Source organism: Ixodes scapularis, unplaced genomic scaffold, assembly GCF_016920785.2.
Source record: "Ixodes scapularis isolate PalLabHiFi unplaced genomic scaffold, ASM1692078v2 PGA_scaffold11__112_contigs__length_91849675, whole genome shotgun sequence".
Lineage (NCBI taxonomy): Eukaryota > Metazoa > Arthropoda > Arachnida > Ixodida > Ixodidae > Ixodes > Ixodes scapularis.
This window is the reverse complement of record NW_024609837.1, coordinates 996,048-1,016,706: the sequence shown is the minus strand read 5'-3', so window position 1 is coordinate 1,016,706 and position 20,659 is coordinate 996,048. Positions and strand designations below refer to the sequence as shown.

The 20,659-nt window shown below is 42.7% G+C and overlaps 1 protein-coding gene across 1 annotated transcript in view; it reads left to right on the top strand.

The window, feature by feature from the left end:
• LOC8038218 (venom carboxylesterase-6) overlaps positions 1 to 18,468 on the top strand; it is a 32,606-nt gene extending 14,138 nt beyond the window's left edge. The window contains exons 3-10 of the mRNA XM_002400069.5: positions 2,676 to 2,817; positions 4,664 to 4,849; positions 6,307 to 6,497; positions 9,132 to 9,279; positions 10,954 to 11,132; positions 13,084 to 13,264; positions 14,319 to 14,448; positions 15,160 to 18,468. Coding sequence (XP_002400113.3) covers positions 2,676 to 2,817; positions 4,664 to 4,849; positions 6,307 to 6,497; positions 9,132 to 9,279; positions 10,954 to 11,132; positions 13,084 to 13,264; positions 14,319 to 14,448; positions 15,160 to 15,538 — 1,536 coding nt within the window. The 3' untranslated portion in view covers positions 15,539 to 18,468. The remainder of the gene's footprint in view (positions 1 to 2,675; positions 2,818 to 4,663; positions 4,850 to 6,306; positions 6,498 to 9,131; positions 9,280 to 10,953; positions 11,133 to 13,083; positions 13,265 to 14,318; positions 14,449 to 15,159) is intronic.
• The last annotated feature ends 2,191 nt before the right edge of the window (positions 18,469 to 20,659 follow it).

The window sequence follows — 20,659 nt, the reverse complement described above, 5'->3', positions numbered from 1 at the left end:
AATGCCATAACCATTTCCATATTGAGATTAGTTTTCTAAAAAAGGACTCAATTTGAAGTATTCTCTGTTGTAACAGGATGAACTTGAGGACTCCACATTTCATTTTCCGTCTTTGTTTGGGGACTGGGTTGTCATAAAAAAATTCCTTGGTAAGGCGCGGGTGCCGAAATTTCAAAAGACTAACAAATACGTCGAAACGGCCAAATTATCCCCATTTCAAGACCGGTTTTCTCCAAAAGAAATAAATTTTGAAGTATTCTCCATAGTACCAGGATGAACTCGAGCACTCTCCATTTTATATTTACCCTTCAGTTTGGGAACTGGGTTCTCCTCAAAAAGTCCCCTGGCGAGGCGCGGGCACCCAAGTTTCAAAAGATGACCGAATGCGTAAAAACGCCATAACCATCTCCATTTTGAGATTAGTTGTCTAAAAACAGGACTCATTTGAAGTATTCGACATAGTACTAGGATAAACTCGATTTTTTTCTTCCGCCTTTAGCTGGGAACTGGATTCTCCGCATAAAGTTCCCTAGCGAGGCGCGGGTGCCCACATTTTGAACGATTGACGAATGCAAACAAATGGCTGAACCATCCCCACATTGGAACGATACTTCTCGGTATGCGTTGATTTTTTGCAATTTGGCACGATGGACACGGATGATAAAATGATCATCCACGTTTTCGCACTACCAGCCTTGCGCCTGTTTTGCGAGAGGCAACTTTAGCGCATTAACGCGTACCCCATGTGCTACGATTCTTCCTAATATTTACTAACCTAGTGGATTTAGATTATGCTCAGAATTTGGAAAATATATTTATTTTTACTGATTAAATGTATTTGACAAATTTCATTTCATAATTCTACTTATCATGACCATTAGCCCCCTCTATAATGTCCCTGGCCGTATAACCTACGCGATTATACTGCACTGGTCTAGATTTAACAGATTTTTGGAAACGACGTTAAAAATCTAAACACGCAGTATTTGTGATTTAAACGCAATGAATTGAATATTGTCGTATATGAGGACGTGGCGTAAGTGTCGCATAACCGATAGTTTCGATACTACGTTTCAGCTAAAGTCCAAACGCCGCCGACGCCATGAGCTAATCGGACCAATCAGGCAGCGTCATAAGCGCAAGTCACTGGGCCTCATCTTATTTATGATTGGTTCAGTGATGACAGAACAAGTATAGAAACACGAAGAGCGTCGTAACGGTGTCCTCTTGACATAGTATCATGATTGGTCCCATCAGCTCGTAGCGTTGGCTGCGCCAGGACTTAAAGGTGGTTCATTCCCGCAGAGGTTAGGGGTTCGAATCCCACTCGGACCGGATCCTAATAATATCAATTCAGCAATCTTCTACGAAATCCCAGCCAACTCTCGGCTATTATCGAGTGTCACTGTTGAAAACATTCCTCAACGTGAAGTTTGCATGAAAGTGACGATAACGAGCCGCCTCGTGTCAGAAACTTTTCAGTCGCCGACGCAAGATGCGTGGCACCTTTGTCGTAAGTTTGTAAGCGCATGCATGCCTTAATATACGTTTATTATATCCGTTATAAATTTACCTTTTGGCGGAATGCGGATATTCCACTTTCAACACGCAGAAAATGTGCCGAATTGCATAAGCTGATAAACCATTCTAAGAAACATCTTGAACAAAATCAACCACTAATATTGGCATAGGTGTTACTTTCTATACTCACTCACAACACAGTTATATCTGAAGATACCTAACTATATCAAACTTTAAGTCAATTGTAAGAACAATGCTAACGCGTGAAATGACTTCTGCAAAATTGTTTTGAAGTTCCGATGTTCTCTCTTTGATCGCAGTATAGTCGTGAAATGGTAATGAAAAGTGATAAAGTTATCAGTATGTTATCATCTCCAGACGCTCGTTATCTCGTCCTTTTTTATCTTTAAAGTTAGTTATTTTTGTTTTTTTTCACTCGCACACATTAGCTACTTATGGCGGTAATTTTCGCACGGCGTAAAGTTAAAGTGATTACGCCACAGTGGGACAGATACGGGAACGTCAAGCGTATGTCGTGAATTTCTGAACATGTCTACATTTATTTTAACTAAAAATAGTGGAGACGCAATTTTTGTTTTCGCACCAAACGAAGTGCGTGCTTCGTTTGGCATTATCTACTTTTATAACAAAGACAATCTGTTGGAAAGCAGCAAGCTCGAGACACGGATTATCAATGATAACCACAAAAGGTGGATGTGAGGTCTTATATACAAAAATGTAAAGATAAATGGGCGTGCGACTTGGTCATACAGCAGAAAAAGGCTAATAACGTATAGTAAAAAATTAACAAAAATATAACGAGACTAAAGATAAATTTCGTACGAAGATATATATCTTTAGCTGGTGCACCATAGCTGCTGGTCTGGTTCTTTTTACTTTTATAACGATTTATTTCACTTACATGCGTTTCTCCACATACTAAAACATTAAAAACTTATTGACTCTCATGATAATATAGCTGGCTTCTGCGCCCTTGACAATTCACTATAGGGCGTCAATTAACGTTAGACTTAAGATTTCCTTTCATGGTTACATCCGTTTCGGTCATGGTTATTCATGGTTAACCATAGCCTCAGTCATGGTTGCTAAAAACATTTTTCTACGTTTATGCATGTGCCCAATGATGACTGCAGACTTCCACGACCAAACTGCCCGTGGTGGTGTTCATCCCAGGACCGGACTTCAAGAGTGGCGGCAAGGACTTCATTGCTCCGGGACTTGGCTACGGCAACACCAATATATTTGTGGTACTAAACTACAGACTTGGCGTTCTAGGTTCGTTCTGAAGTTCTTATGTCTGAAACTTGTATATTCGTTTTCTTAACGCGGACTAGAACATGCTCATCATAAACTCTCTTTGTTTCTTTAGATGAAAACAAACACACTATTTAAAACGATGTTTGTAGGGATGCGAGTAGGCACATAACACACGTATTAAACATAAAAAAAGACAAAAAGAAGTTTAGTACATACACCAGGCCCTTGGGTCGGATTTTACTTCTATACACATGGAAATATAAGAAACCCACTGCAAGGATCGAGGCAGGACACCTCTTCCCAAACCATAGCCGCCGTCAAACAAATGAAACCAAACCCTCTAATAAAGTCAAACTGTGTAATAAAAATTGCAGTTCATTTTGCACTAACACAAGTTAGGTGCAATATTCTAATGTCAAAAGAATAAAATTTCCCGAAAAATATAATGCAAACATGAACTTTCTGGAAGTTTTCGTAAACAGAGTGCCACAGGAAGAACCTCAAATTTGGAACCTCGTAATTCGCAAACCAAACTGCATCTTAAACTGTCACGGAGTGGAGATATTCTCAATGTCGAACCGCGGCTTTGTAGAGTGCATTGTACTGTGAATTGTACCTGGTTTCCACAAAAAAAAGTGCGAATGTACACATTACAAGCTCTGCGCAAAAACTACAATTAAGCTAGCATGCCAATGATTTAGTGAACCGAAATCTTTCCAGGAACCCAAGCCAGCAAAAGCCCGGTCTCTATTAGCGTAAACAGCGAACTCAGTGTTTTGCATAACAAAGAGTTGTAGGCGACAATAAAGTGCAGGAGTGCGTGGACCACCGAAGGTCTTATCGGCCAGCTGAAGCTCAGAGTCCGTCTCTAGGCTGAGTGCCGACCCTTCTGATAAGAATGCCTGGAAAGCCTTTGGTTTTCCTCTTTCGCTTCTGACCCCATGCTAAAACTGTAATGGCCTGCGTCTACTACGTGTCGTATAAATTAAACACTCTTGGCCGAGGATGCGGACCTACGCTCTGAAAATTGAGTGCGTTCACTTTTCCGCAGGGCGTTTCGGAGATCCAATAGCTGCATTATACGAATGGGGCTCGGTGAATGGCAAGGCTAAAATATGTCAACATTAACCTAGAGATATACAGCCTGCGATGTTATAATAAGCATGGTGTTTCACCTGCCTACATTAAGCTCAGTGTCCCATCGCAGGCTGATTTTCTGGTTTTAAACCTACCTTGAACCTCGCCATTCGCCGAGATTGCAGCAGTTTGCTTTCTCAAGTACTGGGCAGGATAATAGTTAGACCATCTTAATTAGGACGTGCTTTAGTGCGCAAATTCGAGAAGTGTCAAGGTAGTCAACTTTTGAGGAATAAAATTCAAGGTGGGGATACCGTTCAGAACCACCTAGTCCTGTGACTTATAATTGAAAAAAGTGAAGCACCAGTATAATATTCTTTAAAAAATCCTTCAGTGCCGTCACTAATTTTAAACGCTTTTATATAATTTCGTAATATTGTTTTTCAACTATAGTCACTGGAACTTTAATATGTGCTGGGTGTGGAACTGTCCGAGCATCTTATTTTTATGTACAGTCAATTAATTCTGGTTTTGTGCAATAAGAACATAAAAAAATGAGTCCCGGAGCAAGAAGCCTCAACACAATGATCCACGTCCTACAATCCTTAACCTTTTAGTAACTTGAAATCGTACAAGTTTTCGTTAACTAAATCGTATACAAGATTTCTTTTTTCCTCTAGATTTCGTAAACGATATTTGTTACCCCTAGTCAACCATCGTTAAACATTTGTGAAAGAATGTTATGGCTGATTCTCAGGGTGATTCTTTCTTTTCCTTGCGAATTCAGGCTTCTTAAGCACCGAGGACGAGCGTGCGAAAGGAAACCTGGGTCTTTGGGACCAACAAATGGCCCTCAAGTTTGTCAAGGAAAACATCGAGCGGTTTCAGGGCGACGCGAGCAGAATTACCTTGATGGGATTCGGGGCTGGAGCCATGTCCGTCTCGTTCCACATGCTCAACCCAGTTTCATCGGGTAGGTCTCTTCTAAATCGTCTAGCGTTTCAAACGTTTTATTCTTGAGAAGGGAAACGATTCATTGTGTCTATTTCACCCGCAACAAATATGTGTTGCTAGTATACAGCTTTCTAAGTCTTTTCTTATGTAACATTTACGCAGGTCACATTATCAGTGTATGTTTTTGAAAGTTTAACTAATACTTATTGGTACAAATTAAAGAAATAATTATATAGCTTGAATGAACAGAGTTATTCTTTCTCTTATGATAATCCTCAATGAAATGTGCTTATTTCAATTTGGAACGATTCACAAAAATATTGGGCCTGGAAGAATTGTCACAAAGTTGATTTCTTCCAAAAAGAGCAAACCAAGCTCCTTAATGTAATGTTGACTGCTGCACTATGAAATTTACTCTCCCTACAAATAGCTAGCTGAGGGGTTACTGAAAACATTATAACACCTAGGTAAGAAACTTTCAGTTGTTTTAATTCCAGCTTTACATATCTAGGAAAATATTTTTTTCAGGCTTGGAGTAAAGTGCATTTATTTTTTCTATACACATAACAACATTCAAGTGCTTTTGACTGAAGAGTTGTTTTTTTCTGCTTGTTTTGTTTCTATTTGCTTTGTTGTTTTTCTATTATATTTTACAATTATATACTTTGTGGGGAGCCTAATTTATTAACTTCTTTAATTATGTGAAGATCACCTTATTTTCGAGTACAACATTTAGCACAGCCCATGTATTTTTTTTTCTATTTGAATTGTGCTAAGTATAGCCTTTCAAGGAAAACTCGGCGGATTTCATAACTTCCCATTTCTCAGCATGTTTATTAGAACAACACATTACACAGAAAAAACTCGGATACAATGACCATGAAATCAAGATTCGAAAATTTTCTACACAAAACAGAAATCTGTACAGCATAAGGATAAATTTATTTCCTTTTGGAAATATATACAATTATTTTTTTTTCTCTTCAAATTCAAGCATTACCAGTAATACATTTACTCTAGAACAGTGGTTCTCAACCATCGATGTTTCGCGAACCCCTTGTGGATCAGCGGAGATGATGAAAGACCCCGTTCGTGGTGAGGGAAAGGGAAATGTATAGGTTAAATACGATAGTGATTTAATAAATTAATATAACTAAGGGCTAGTGTGAAGTAGACCTTTCTTATTGATTGATATACACACGTAAAAACTCGCCCGAGAACTGAAACATTTCTTCTCGACCTGGAAAAAGACAACTTTTATTGTCGGCCTCGACTGATGAGGCAGGGCTTGGCGGACCCCAAGAATGCCCTCGCGGACCCCCATTTGAGAACCGCTGTTCAAGGAAACCGCTAGCTACTCGGCGTTTTTATTCATTAGTCTTACGCTCAATTGTGGGAGCAACAAAGGGTATTGCAGAAGGAGTTTAGTGAAATGTTAATATCTTGTTCAAAAATGTTTCTGAACTATTTTCGCAGGCCTCTTTACAAGAGCCATCATGTCAGGCGGATCAGCGACAAGTCCTGACGCCACAGTCGAAGACGCCTGGAGGCAGTCGCGGGAACTCGGACAGGCGGTGGGTTGCAGCTATTACGACAGCTACAAGCTGGTCGACTGCCTTCGAGGCATCGAGGCGGGCAAGCTAGTCGAGAAAGCTCACTACAGCAAGGTGAGGCAACTCAAAATACTCAACTGGGAACAGAGTTATTTAATTCTCGTAAAGGGGTGCCTCACTGATGTATTTTTAAATAGTGTTTTTTTATTTTGTAACACCATATGGCAATTTCCTAGCATGCTATGCGGAACGCAAGTCCGTCAGTTACTTGCGCAGGGGTTGCGGTGACGTCAGAACGCCGAGCTCCGATTGTCTCCGATCGGAAGGATAGTCGGTAGACCCGAAGGAAGCTGGCATTGAGCCCTGCCCACTATCATTCCGATGGGAGCCAACCAGAGTTCGTCACTGCGAGCCCTGCGCAAGGAGCAGACGACCTTGCGCTCCGCATACTTACGGTGCCTAGCACGCGTCTTCGAATGGTGCGTTTACCGCGTCCCAAAAAAGTGGTAATTCGATTTCCGCCTGGTGAAGTTAAAAAACTGTCACGTTGTTGCCGGTCGCGATCCTGTCGGCGTCCCGGCAGCGCTGGTGCCTGTGGCAGACGCCTGTCCTGCTGCGGGTCGCTCTCCAGTGGGGCAGTCCACGGAAGCGTCAGCGGCCAGGAGTTTGGACGCCGCGACGACAGCGACACTCGCGTTCGCTCGTGCTTTTCGCCAGCATTTCTGCGACCAACCGCCTGGATCCCGACATCCGACAGCAGAACACTCGGGCTTTCGTGACGTCCATTTGTTCACACGCATTCCTGGCAACGCACGCATAGTAATTCATAGCTTACGAAAAGCAGGGCGGAATTAATTAAGATCATGTCTTTTTCTCCTTGACTCGTCCTTTGGTGTTACTTTTGGCTGACACTGAATAGACCATTCGCAATATTCCCAAGCGCCCAGTCCCGAACTCGAGGAATCATGGGAACGGTGTTCCTTCAGCTCCTTAGTGATGGCTAATTTCGACCTATTCTATGGTTACGCAGTTTTTGAGCGTAAATCGGAGTCACCCTGAACAAGCGCCTGATATACCGCAAGGACCTGTCATATCGCTTTTGAAATTTCTTGCCAATGTCAGCATTTTTGATACTCTGCATGCGATTCACTTTTTAACCTGGGTGGGCTGCAGAAATCTCTTACAATATTGTCATTCTCGTGATTGTTGTTTTAGCAGGAATTGCTTAAAAAGCCGAGAATTCGCAACAACAAAAACCAGGATTTAACTCGGAGTCGGCGGGGCTGTTTATAGCATTTTTAGCGTTTCTAAATTAATATCAGCGTCTTTGAAACTGTACGAGAATGATAATAATGTAAGAGATGTTTGCAGCACATGCCCATCCAGGTTGAAAGGTGGACAGCATGCACAGTATCAAAAATGCTAACATTGACAAGAAAATTTAAAAGGGATATTGGGGTATATCACGCGCTTGTTCAGGGTGACTTCAAATTACGCTCAAAAGCTGGGTAACCAAAAATAGGGTTAAAATTGCCGATCACTAAGGAGCAGAAGGAACACCGTTCCCATGATTATTTTAGCGCGGGTTGGGACCCCGGACTGAAATCAAAATGCTCGGTTCCAGGTTTCTTTGTCACTTAGAAACTATAAGCGCCCTTCCTATATGCGCTGACTTAACGTTGATTTAGGATTTATATAAAGACTCCTGAAGCACGATTATAATGCAATTAAATGCAAAGGTGCAAGCGAGCTGGACAAGAATGACGAAAATAATCCCTGGAGAAGGGGAACAAGAGGGACAAAGGACAATCACGAATCTCCAAACACAGCTAGGTGACTGGTGCGCGACCGAAAGAATCCGCCTGGTCCGGGTATCGAACCCGGGACCTCTCCTTTCGGTCGCGCACCAGTCCCCTATAGCTGTGTTTGGAGATTTGTGTTTTTCCTTTGTCCCTCTTGTTCTCCTTCTCCAGGGATTATTTTCGACCTCAAGCACTTTTTTTTTACAATTATCGCAACTGTATTTTAAGTTATGCTTTGACTGAAATAGTGCTTCTAGTGCACGTCATGTTTTCATCATGTAACATCTTAAGGCAATCGCTCAATGGGTGAGTTAAGGCACATAAATATGTCAGATGCGACGATTATTATAGTCAACGAGGCGATGCGGACGAGTTTGTTCATGATCCAACCGGAAACAGCGCACAAACAGTAAACACGAGGGAGGTGTAGATGGGATAAGCGCCGAAATTCAACTTAATATTGAATAAAACGCACAATATCGAACTAAAAATTCACGTCATTATCGCACCGACTTTGATATCGGTTAGTCATGACATCTTGGCATCTGGTTCGAGACGATAACGTTTTATTATAGTTTATTTGTAGTTTTATTGCATAAACCACCTATAGTTTATCTATGCAATAAGAATTAAAACACCGCAATTCTTTTTGGAGGACACCTTGTTAGCCAACAAGAAATACCCAAATGTTACGAACTTTGCCGTTTTCCAAATGCCTCGTGTAAGAGCTTATCGATACCATTAATTCTACATATATATTACGTATGCGTATTGCACTGCTGACTTGTAAGGGTGGCGAGGCCAGTCAAGCAGTGGACGACACTGCTTTTTTCTCGCCAACCTCAGTTTGTGTTTCAGGCTGAAATAAAAGCTGATCGATAGATGGTATATTTAGTAAGAAAAGACAACTTGAGAATAATGATGACATGTTCTTTCTCTGTTGCAGCTTAAATTCGCCCCCATCGTGGACGTGAACGTGACGCAGAACGCATTTCTGCGGGACCACCCGAGACTATTATACGCTGGGAACCGCTTTACTCCGAAACCTACAATATACGGCTACACGAAGCATGCAGGATCCCTGCGTTACTTTGGTACGAAGAAATTACACTTCTGCTACTATTAAGCCTCGACCACTAGATAAAAAGGCAGAAACAAGGAACGTGAAATGAGACCACGAAGTTAACTTTTAACCACCGCGTTCCGCCTTTTAGACCGATAGCTTTAAGGAGCTCGCGTCGCAAAAAAAAAAAGAAATCCGGCGTCGGTGGCGTGGGACGAAAAATTCTGATTGGTCGATAGGGTCATGACGTCACCACCACATTCCCTCGCGCTGAAATTTCAAAGACCCATAACACTCTCGTGGAACTTGAGCGTTCATTCCATGCGTGACGACGTCACGCGTGAAACAAAAGTGATTAAAATATGACATGTAATGCGAACTAAATGTGGCCGCACGTCAACTATGATTTTGCTTTATAACGTAGTTCATTTTCCTTAAACGAAAATGTAAAACAATTTAGGCAGACGCGGGATTTTTACTAACGACCATTCGGTTCCGTGCCAGACACGCTACCGACTAGGCCGCGCAGACGCGCTTACGCGGCTCGACAACGAGCGGGGATTTATATGTTTCGCTATCGCGTTCCACCCTTAAAGGCGAAGCTTAAGCGTCCTCTATTTTTTTTTTTTTTCATTGTAAACCTCAATGTAACCGCCCGGATCATTCTAAGATCACTCAACAACCGTGTGTCACTGCTGCGTGGTACACATCAATGACCCTGGGCTTCAGTCACGGATAGCTTAAGGAGTACAGACCATGGCGAACTCCGAGAATCGGTTTTTTTTTTCGCTTTTTGGCCAATGAAATTGCGCCATCAGCAGAAAAGGAATCCCAAGAACGATTCAAGATACAAGATCCGCAGAGAGAATATGCCACGCCCCATGGTCCTTAAACCCTCAGTGACTACAGTAGTGATACTGCACTGGTTCATTTTCTCATCTACGTCTTGAAGCCGGGTGAAACTTTTAAAGTGACCGCATAAATCTTCTCTGTAATTTTATAGCGCTAAGCATTACAACAGGGGTACACAGAGGTGATGGAAGCATCGCATCACGATTTCAAAGAGCGAAATAACCCGAGTAAAAATTAAGAGATACAAAACGATCATTGGCTTTCCCTATCTGCGGCATTCGTCTACTAACCGCTCACCATCTGACTGCCGCAACGACCGACAGATGGCAGCAGCAGCCCCTGCGGCTGACGGCAGGCAGCTGAGCAGCCGCCCGGTCGCTCTAAAAGCAGACGATATTTTCGAAGCATAAACGGCGCGCGCTATTTCGGTGCCATAATCAGCTATAATGCACAGTGTATGATTTCTTCCTCTTTCCCAATAAAACAATATAAATGAACACTGAACAAATACAACCGGTGATTCGTGGAAAATTTTCGGCGACAAATCGCCTGCCTTTGGCGCGGCCGGGCGGCTGCTGGGCTGCCGTAAGCCGCCGGGGACGCTGCTGCCATCTCTCGATCGTTGCGCCAGTCAGAGGGTGCGCAGCTAGCAAACAAACACCGCGGCTAAAAAAAAGACAGTCATTTTTTTAACATTTATCGGTAGTATACGTTTGTTTTATACTTTTATACTAAACAAACACACGAAACAATATTTGCGTTTCTGAAACAACACTTCGCTGAACGAGGCTTTCTTTCCGAAAGAACCGTCAGTCAAAGCGTCAGCTACCGTTCTTTCTCTTTCCCGTCCCAGAAAAAGCCCAGGAAATACCGAATTCTAAGAGCATCGACGACATTGTGCGAACCTACCTGAACGAGTACTTCACGGACGAGGATTCCCGGGTCGGCATCGCGGCCGCCGTCAAGTTCCAGTACTACAGGCCACGATCCAACACCGCCAATGCCACCCGCAACGCCATTAACACCATCAGGGTAGGAGCCGCATTCCGACCTTTGTGTGGTGCTTGTAGTTATTCCAGCCTAGAGAAAGCCAATAGTCCAACTCAACCAATGTCATGACTATATCCAGTAAACATAAAACACGTATATACATTTCAAAAAAGAAAAAAAAAAAACATACCGTATATTTCGTACTAGAGTTTGCACCCGGCAGATAGTCCATAGGGGCAACCCACAAGATGACTGAAAACCGCAGTGTTACAATGTTTCGACATCCCTATAGTTACTAAGATCTTAAGAAACCGGTGTTATGGCATACCCTGCGCGGCATATACCCAGGACGCCCAGGAAGTGGCATACCCAGAACAAACCATACCCTGAGTACCCTAAGTTTGCAAGGACTATACAGGGTGTGTTTTCTTCTTTTCTTTTCTAAAAAAAAAACAGGAAATAAAAAAAAAAAATGTCGTCCCTTTTATTTAGTATCGTGACCAAAGGCGGCGGGAACGCAAAATTTGACGCAGCTTCGAGCTAGATGCGATCGCAGCGCCGCCGTTTCTGGCGCCACGGCAACTCCGGCACTATAGAACGGAAGCGAAACATAACGAAAGGAAACCGCCCTGCGGTTTCCTTTCCCACCACCAGAGAAGTGGCGATATAAATAATTACTAATTAGCGAGCCACTTCTAAAATTTTCAATTATTTTATTTATTTTCCTTCGACGTTTTGGGTACAACACACTGGGAAAATTGAAGCTCGGCCTCGTTCTAGAATAGCCGTGGCGTAAAGTCTTGAGTAAAACAATTGTGCTACGGGGCGAGAAATATCATCCTTGTACACGGATGCAAAACCGAAATTGACCGGCGAAGCGCGCCCAGCGACGTCACATCCTCCATCTTGGTCCTGCCAACGTTACTCGATTACCTCAGCTGGGAAACTCCCGCTAAAAGGGTGTTCCACAACTGAGGTAATTACACGCTCATTTTAGTCCGCCTCCCGTCGTTTGAAGCGCCATCTAGATTTTCGCTTCCTAACTGCGTGTTCAATAGAGCAGACCTTGAACGCCACCTATACTCCGTTTCACCTGACGTCCGGACGCAGTGGACGCTGCGAGCTATCCTATAGCCAATCCCACTCTGTGGACGGAGCCGCTTTCCGCGCATCGCTCTGCACCCTCTTCAAGGTCACGTGACACTCAGACGGCCTCGAATTTGCTCCGATGGCTCGTAGTATCCGCTGCGCTCGGACGTAAGCTAAAACGGAGCATAGACGCTGTGCTTCGAAACGTTAACGTACGTATTTCATGGAATACAGCTACCATTGCAGCTGTCCGTCACGCTGAGCGACGGGAGGCGAGTCGTGATGAGGGGGGTACTACTTGTGCAAGCAGCGTCTGTGAGCAGTTCCGTAACTGGCTTAATCTAATAACGTTGGCTCTTTCTCGCAACCCACGTGTCTTCGCCGCAGGTGACGTCAGCAGCGCGACGCGAGCGCAGAGCGTAAGGATCGACGTCATGAGCGAGCTTCGCCGGTTAGTTTCGGTTTCTAAGTCGCGCACAAGGATGACATTTATCGTTCCCTACAGCACCCGCTAGGAATATCTTTGTCACGCTGTCAGGTCACGCTAGATTATAAGGAAGTCGAGCGACAATTCTCGCGCTACATTTCACCCCAAAAAGAGAAACTCCCTATAGTCCAAACCTTTTAGTTAAATACCTCAATAATCAAGTAATTTAACCTCTTTTTCGATGAGCCCCCATGGTCCAAAGGTCCAAAGGAGCCCCCTGGTCTAAAAAAACACCCTAACAGAAGCTCCCATCTTTAAGTTATGGTCTCTTGAAAACCAAATACCCCGCTTAGTCGGATACTCAAAGGTCAAAATAGTGATGCGGTTCAAACAAATCAGTCGGAGAATGCGCGTTTCACGCACTGTAGCGCAAATCGTAATCTCGGTTGAGTGCGACGTGAATTCCCCGACTTTCAGATGCTCAGCGATTTCTTGGTGGGAGCGCCGGTGGAAGCCGCCCTGTCCGCACACCTGAGGCTCCTGTCATCTGCAAGTACGTCTTACCTGACCACCAACCAAGCCTACTTCTACATCTTCGGCATCCCGAACGGCGCGAGGACCTTCGCCGATCCGCAGAAGGCACCGCGGGAACAGTACGGTGAGCTACTCCCGATTTTTAGAGGGAGTTTTAGTCGCTAGTTCCGATGGCTCCGATAACGATACCGGGTAACCCTACCACGATTACGCAAAGACGTCGGCGAACTATCGGGTGTCGTTATCGGAGTCGTCGGAATGATTTACTAAAACTCTCTAAATGCGAGTTTTTGTTGAATAGTGTATGTGAAAGTTTTGCGTGCGCGAAGAAAGAGTGTCCGTCGTCGTGCGCCAATCCAAAACTCGGGTTGAACTTGGCGCATCTGCAGTTTTTGCGGTGCCATTTCTATGCGTACGCAATGTTGTTTTTTTTTGTTTTTTTCTAAACCCAATTCTAAACCTGGCTATTATCTATTTAAACGGCAACAAATAAATCCTTGTTCTTTGTCGTGAAGAAAAGACGTCACGGGGGGTCAGTCCGCTAAATATAGCGGACTTTCGTTTCATTAAACACAGCGGACAGTGCTCGTATAACATTTTGCGTTACGTGAGGCTAAGACACCACTTGACACAGTGACGTCAAGTGCCGCCATGTGACGCTACGTAACACTTCAATTTTTTATAAATTTGACAAAGATATTCCCCACTAAACGTAGCGGAAAATATTTCCCCTGAGTTTGGCGGGCCATGATGTACGTACACAAAGCACACGCGGTATTCGATGTGAACCTTCGTCGATAATGGCCTAAAACTTTTTCTGATACAACAACAGCTGAGTAATGACATCTGCTTGAAAGCCGCGGTTCATACTTTACTCAAAGTCAGTTATTTATATTCAATGCTATATTCGTATCCCAAGCGAGGCAGGGTTCCTCTTGTAAAGGCAATCTATTTCTTAAACATGCCGCGATGGGAAACATGCAAGAACGAAGGGAAACTGATCTTAGTTTACCAAACTTTCCAATTTGTATTCATATAATGTCTGGTTGTCTCGTCGTAACACTTGACAAAAACGAATATTTCCCGTCTTGCAGCATACCCTTCAACATTGTTTTATTGTTTTTTTGTTTTTTTTTTTAGTATGGTGACTATGAATATCTTCATTTCTATCAACCCAGGTGCCACGTATATGGATGATATGTTGTACACGGTCAACACGGAAGGCATTTTACAAGTCACGAATCCTGCGCTCGATCGACCGGTGGTGGCGATTATGAATACGTTCTTCACTACATTCATCAACGGGCTGTGAGTATCAACGGGACTTGAATGTCTTTAAAGTGATTGAGGCTCCATAAACGTAGAAAATTAAGTAGAATAAAAGCGTAATCTAAACCATAAAACTGTTGACCAAAAGGAGCTTATCGTGCGTTTGTTTATGCTGTTGTACCAGCATTGCGAGAGAATACGCAGTGGAGATCATTTTAAGTCCGCCAAACTCCCTACAATAGTATTTATTAATATTTGTTTTTTTTATAGTTCTTATGTCCCTACGTTAAAGGTATATATTGTGCCATTTATAAATTTATCTGCTAAATACACTTTGGAAGAATTAATATTGCTGGCCAAAAAACAAATGCTAAAATTTTCGTGAAACTTGGAGGAAATATAGCTGAGAATATGGCTCTTAATAAGACTTGCAATACTCAGGAGGTCTGAGAAGCCCATAAATTGTCACATAAAAGTCACGAAACAAATCCTAAACTGTGGAAGGCAAAAGTACGGGTAATCCGGAAAAAAAAAAACTACCTAAACGTATTTCAATGAGTCGTAAAACATGGCGTCTTTTTGACACTTTTCACAATACGTTTTCAATAAGAAATATTTTATGAGTGATACGTAATGCCCAAGTTTCTTAGCAAAACATCAGCTTCAACTCCGAGGCTTCCAAGAGTTTCCACTCCGTACAATGCCCATCCCTAACCAGCTGCCGTCACCTACAATGGCCGTTATCAACAGGAATCCAGGTGGAACTCTCTACGCGGCCGTCAATCCAGCCGCTCCTCAGTACGTCAACATGACTCTGATCAGCCCGGCCGGCGTTCTGGACCCGGTGCCGTACCGACAGCAGGAGATGGCTTTCTGGAACATCTTCGTGCCAGACCTGCACGTCGAGCTCAACCGCACCAGCTGGACGTCGTACCACCGGGCCGTGGAGGCGACCCACTTCAAGAACGCCACCTGGGGAACCACGACACTAGTCGTCCTCTTGGTGCTCATAATAGTAGGCCTCCTGGCGGCCTTCTTCGTCTACCGCAGACAAAAGAAGCAGACGAGGGTGCTCAATAAACGGGAAGGCATCGAGTTCAGAGCCGTTTCTCAGGACGTCAAACTTTGAGAGAACATGGGCAACGGCCTTGTTATTCGATACAAATTGCCCTACGCGAAAACGCACACTCATGTACTCCGTTTGACTGTTAGTGCAACCCCAGCTGACTCTACAATCCGATAGAGTTAAAATACGCCGCGATCATGCTCTTTATTTTGTGCGTGATTGGTTTAACTGGAGAGAGAGCGAACCCACAAGAAAAACGAGCGCAGTGACGATACACTTTTCATGCTGCTCGATTGACTCTATTAGACCTCAGTGTCGGCTGGGGTCGGAACTAAGGGGAAACAAAGTGTCGAAGCCAGTGATCGAACGCTACATGCGATGTACCCATTACACCAATCGTTTCCTTTCTCTTCATTGGTTCAACCAGTGACAAGGCCAATCGGTATCATGCTCCAATGGGCGTACAGTCTGGCTAACCGCAACAGTGGACGAATTTTATTGCAGCTAAGACACGTGCTTGTTAGAACTTGATGGCTCTTCTTATTGGGTGAATGTATGAAAGAAACGAGAATACTGAAAGTGTGTCGATGTATTCAGTACATCACGGAATATTGTGTGCACAGAAGCATTTGAGAGTTTAGGTAGAGTTGGGTGAGGTATTACCGTAACACCCCTTCGCCTCTGGAGATGTTTTGAATGTGTCGTTAGTTGACACTAGCCCACCCAACACATTTTTTGATTAAAAAATAATATATTGTGCGAATATTATGAGCCTTAGTCTGTGTCCCCACTCTTCTAACGGAGGCAACATTAAGACGCCCTATTATAATATATTTTTTGCTCTTACAATAAAGCTGCCTTATATAAATTACAAGTACTGGGCAGCGGTTTTGTAGCTCAAATTTGTCACGTCATTACACTGCGCAGCACTATAATGAGATGGCATTATGATAAAGATGTACAAATGATGTCTTTATGCTAAATATGTGATTCTAACTAAATGTCTCAAGACGTGATTGATTTTCCGGTTCACAGTGGAGTCAGCCACTCGGATATCTTAAGATATATTTTATCCAAGGTGATAAACCACATCAACATGCCCCTCTTCGAGACCTGCAGTGTCAAGAGATGCCAAATAGGGTGAAAGCATCTGGTGCACGAAGGTGCTTATCATTACGCCCTACTCCTTGCGAAGTGCAAGATGTATATATCAAGGCCCTCAGAATCGCCCCGAGCTGTAAGACCTTCAGCTGGCAAGCACTAAGCTAGCTTTAAGTGTTTTAGCAAGGTTCATTCGGTGTTCAGCTGCTACCGAGAAAGCCATACATGCAATTGAGCGGAGTGAACCAAGGATACATCCTCTTAATCTTACCAGATATTACCTGACACTGATTAGCAACAAGGTAGAATGTTTCAATATATCTTTCTGAACAGCTATTTATCTCAGAAATATATATATCGACTGTGGCTTTAGGATAAAAATAAGACAGACACTGTGCACTGAAGCAATACGTAATTCGATCCGCGATAGTATGCTTGAATCTGGGAGATGTACAAAATGAGTCTTATCTAAAGTCAAAGTCAAATTTGTGAGTTTTAAGTGCCAAAGCAACGACAGGCATCTGGCACGCCCCAGCGGAGGACTGAGGATTAATTTCGACCACCTGGGGATATTTTGACGTGCAACCGAAAGCTCGGTTTCACGGCGCCCCCTCCAAAATAAGCCTCCGTCAGATTGCGGGCACCTCGGCCGGGATTCGAACCCACCACATGGAGATCCGTAGGCCAGCGCTCTCGCCTCGAAGCCACCGAGGCGGCAGAGTCTTATCTGTAAGAATTAACTATTGTATATGTTTGTTTTCAGGTATGTAACATAGCAATCGCAAATAGTAAAACCAAATAATTATTTTATTGTTTGTGGCTCCAGTTCTCTGTTATTAAAACAATAGCCCTAATGGAGAAAAGATTTCTATTTTAATAATGTTGACAAGTGATATTTATCTTTTATGTCTCATATTTAACTGAACGAAATTTGATATGGAAAATTCAATGTGAGATGCGCAAAATTGTATTCATAACGACTGTTCTTTGTTTTTGTCTGGCCATAAATAATTGTTTACTTCTCATAGGTTCCTTGATAAGCATCCTTGTTCAAAGCACTTGAAGTGCTACAATTTATGCTCCTTATTTCACCTTTATTGTGCTATATTTATACAAATCATGATTGTAAACTACAGCATCATATCATAGGGACTGATTTTGTCAGTGAGCTTATAATATATGTTGTATAGCATTTTACTTAAGGCTTAATCCTTTTCCTAGTATTTTGGGGGTGAAGACCTGTTCTGCAGTCATCTGCGGTCCTCTGGATAGTTTAGAGCGAACAATCTTTCTTGCTTAACTCATTGTGTACTGTGAATATTTTGAAAATGAAGTTATCACAACATTGCAGAATTGTAGCAGGTTATTAACGAAAACAGTATTATTTTTCCCAGGCCGTGGGAAGTGTTGGTACTCTTCCATGCAAAAAACGTAGTTAGTGCACTAAACGTCATTATGTGTATGGCCAGTCACACTTACTACAATGCTAAAAATGTTTCATCTACATAAAAATTCGTATAAGATGTGCAATTGTAGTTGTGATCTAAGTGGTTAGTGTACTGAAAGCCAGCGTGTATATGAGCTGTCACACTTACAAGAATGCTAACAAAATGTCACCTACATAAGAAAATCGTCTAAGATGTGCAATTGTTTGATCGATTTCATCGATCAGCGGTCCAGATGTTTTGTTTTCTCTTCTGCAAAACTTGTTGCTATACTATTTGTGTTATTTATTAATATTAACTTTTAAGAATGTTATTGCCCTTGTTTACTACTGCATTATTAGCCTGGACCACGTCTGGATTATCGACTTGTTTTTACTGTAATAAATGGCCATGGCCAAAAAACTCTTGTGTGTTCTCGCATAGAGCCGAACCATTCCATTATCTCCCAGAGCGGCATGCGCTCGGCGTCCGCTACCGGAGAGGAACAACACGTACATTTCAAACTCATTAGTGTGCCGTCCGATGTCTGGATGAAAGAAGTGATTATAGTGTATAGTTTCAAAACATGCTTTGCATTGCTTCCCAATTATGCTCAGAGCACATCCTGGTATAGCAAAAACGTGTGCAGATGTGAACGCTAAATGTCTAGAAGACACTCTACATATGGGTATATTGGTGTCCTTTGTATTAAAAGCCCCAGGTTGTTCGGGGGCACGAACAATGTAAAGAATTATTATATTAATGGCTCGAACTATTCTTCCCATTGTGTCGGTACACGCAGCGCTTAGAAATAAGGGAACCCACCTGTGACCGAAGTTTCAAACATACTGTTTTTAAAGCCACCTTAGAAATTTGGAAATAAACAAACTTGTTTTATTGCTCTGAGGTTATAAAAATCACAGGTAGTCAAAGCTGGTTAAAAGGACTTGGTTAGAAACCTTTGAGAGCCCTTGAACAGCAACTGATGTTTCGCTGAAAGATTTTACAGAGCATGGAAAATCACAGCATCCTTTCAACACGTCGATGGTCAATGAGATTTCCAGGATGTTCCTGACAAATACATTCGGTTATGACTTGTGGTTCTAATCAAGAAATTGTGCGTGGCATTCTACTGAGTCGTCTAGAGAAGGGTTCTGTGAAATAGTTTATAAAAATCGTGAACGGGAAAGGCCTTGACTGTTTTAGATATAAATGAGGTAAATTAACACAAAATGCCTAAGGGCACGAAAACGCAAAAGTATCACTAAATACGCGAACACACGCTAACGATATATAAGAAAAGTGTTGAAATTATATTGTACTACCAATTGTTATTTGAAACTTAATGTTGCAAAAAGCAAAGCCTTCTCTTTAGGAGAAACTGTGTTAACAATCTGATAAAAATCTGTTACTCAAATAATTGCTACAGTTTTGAATTGCGAACGTAAAATATAATTATCAAATTAAGCTTACAATATTAATGAGGAATTTTTAAACACAAAGCCGACCCCAGCCGTTAACTTTACCAGGAGGAATTTTTGTAACAACCTACGAGACCTTCAGGTTTTTAGTGGTTGATCGAGAGTCCGAGCCGAACAGGGACGCAGCAGTCGCGTCAAATATTTGACCCCCGTTGGCCTCCTTTAGGTGACACTGTAAATTCAGTACAGCGGCGTATTACTCTAAAAAAGCCCGTGCGTCTACTTCCCCGCACAACACTCGAAGAGTCGATCACCACAAATTACGGAGGCAGGTAAGCGAATGACGATGGCGAAACATATGTATAGACCGAAAAACGCAAACTGCGTCGTGACATTAAGCACTGCAAAACGTCACGCTTGCATTGCTTGATGTCACAACTCAGACTGCGTTTTTTTTTGTTTTTTTTTTTGTGTGAACATATGTTTCGGCATTGCCATTCGCAGACCTGCCTCCGTTAGTTGCAGTGACAATCTCTCCGAGTGTTGTGCGGGAAAGTAGACGCGCGGGATTTTTTTAGACTGAAAGCTCCGTAGAAGTTTTCGATTCAACACTTCCCCATTCCCCACCCTTCGCACACACAAAAAGAGTAATGTAATCACAATGATAATTGAAATACATCCAGACACAAAGCTAGAACAAAAAATAATAGTTTCGTATCGCCACGTCCCTTCGCCGAGTCAACCAAGTGAAAAGGTCTAAAGAAGTCTCGGATACTTCCTCGGCGCCGTCAGAGGATTTCCCAAGTATCACGATAGAGATCATTGAACCTACGCACTCGACGCCACTAAGCTAATTGCTTCGATAACGCGACGCTCGGAGTTCGGTGCTCGAATCAATCAGAGAAAGCGTATCCTGTCAGCGCCAGTTGATTGTTTCTTATCGTATTTCGCAGTCTTCCCTGGCGTATTCAGAAGCACACACAAAGAGTGCTGTCATAAAAAGTCACGTATCAAAGAACCAGTGTAAGCAAATGTGCTCAAAATCCGATTCTTTACTGGCGGTTCTCTCGAATTAATTTACTCTCTCATGTGCATTTTGGGGGCATCTCGCCTCAAATATAATTAATTTCGCGGCTCAACAGGATATGACGCCAAATATGATGCCGTATTCGTTTGATATTAAGGACGTCGAACACAAACTAATCACGCCAAAGTGTTATCCTCACTTCAAGTCAGTG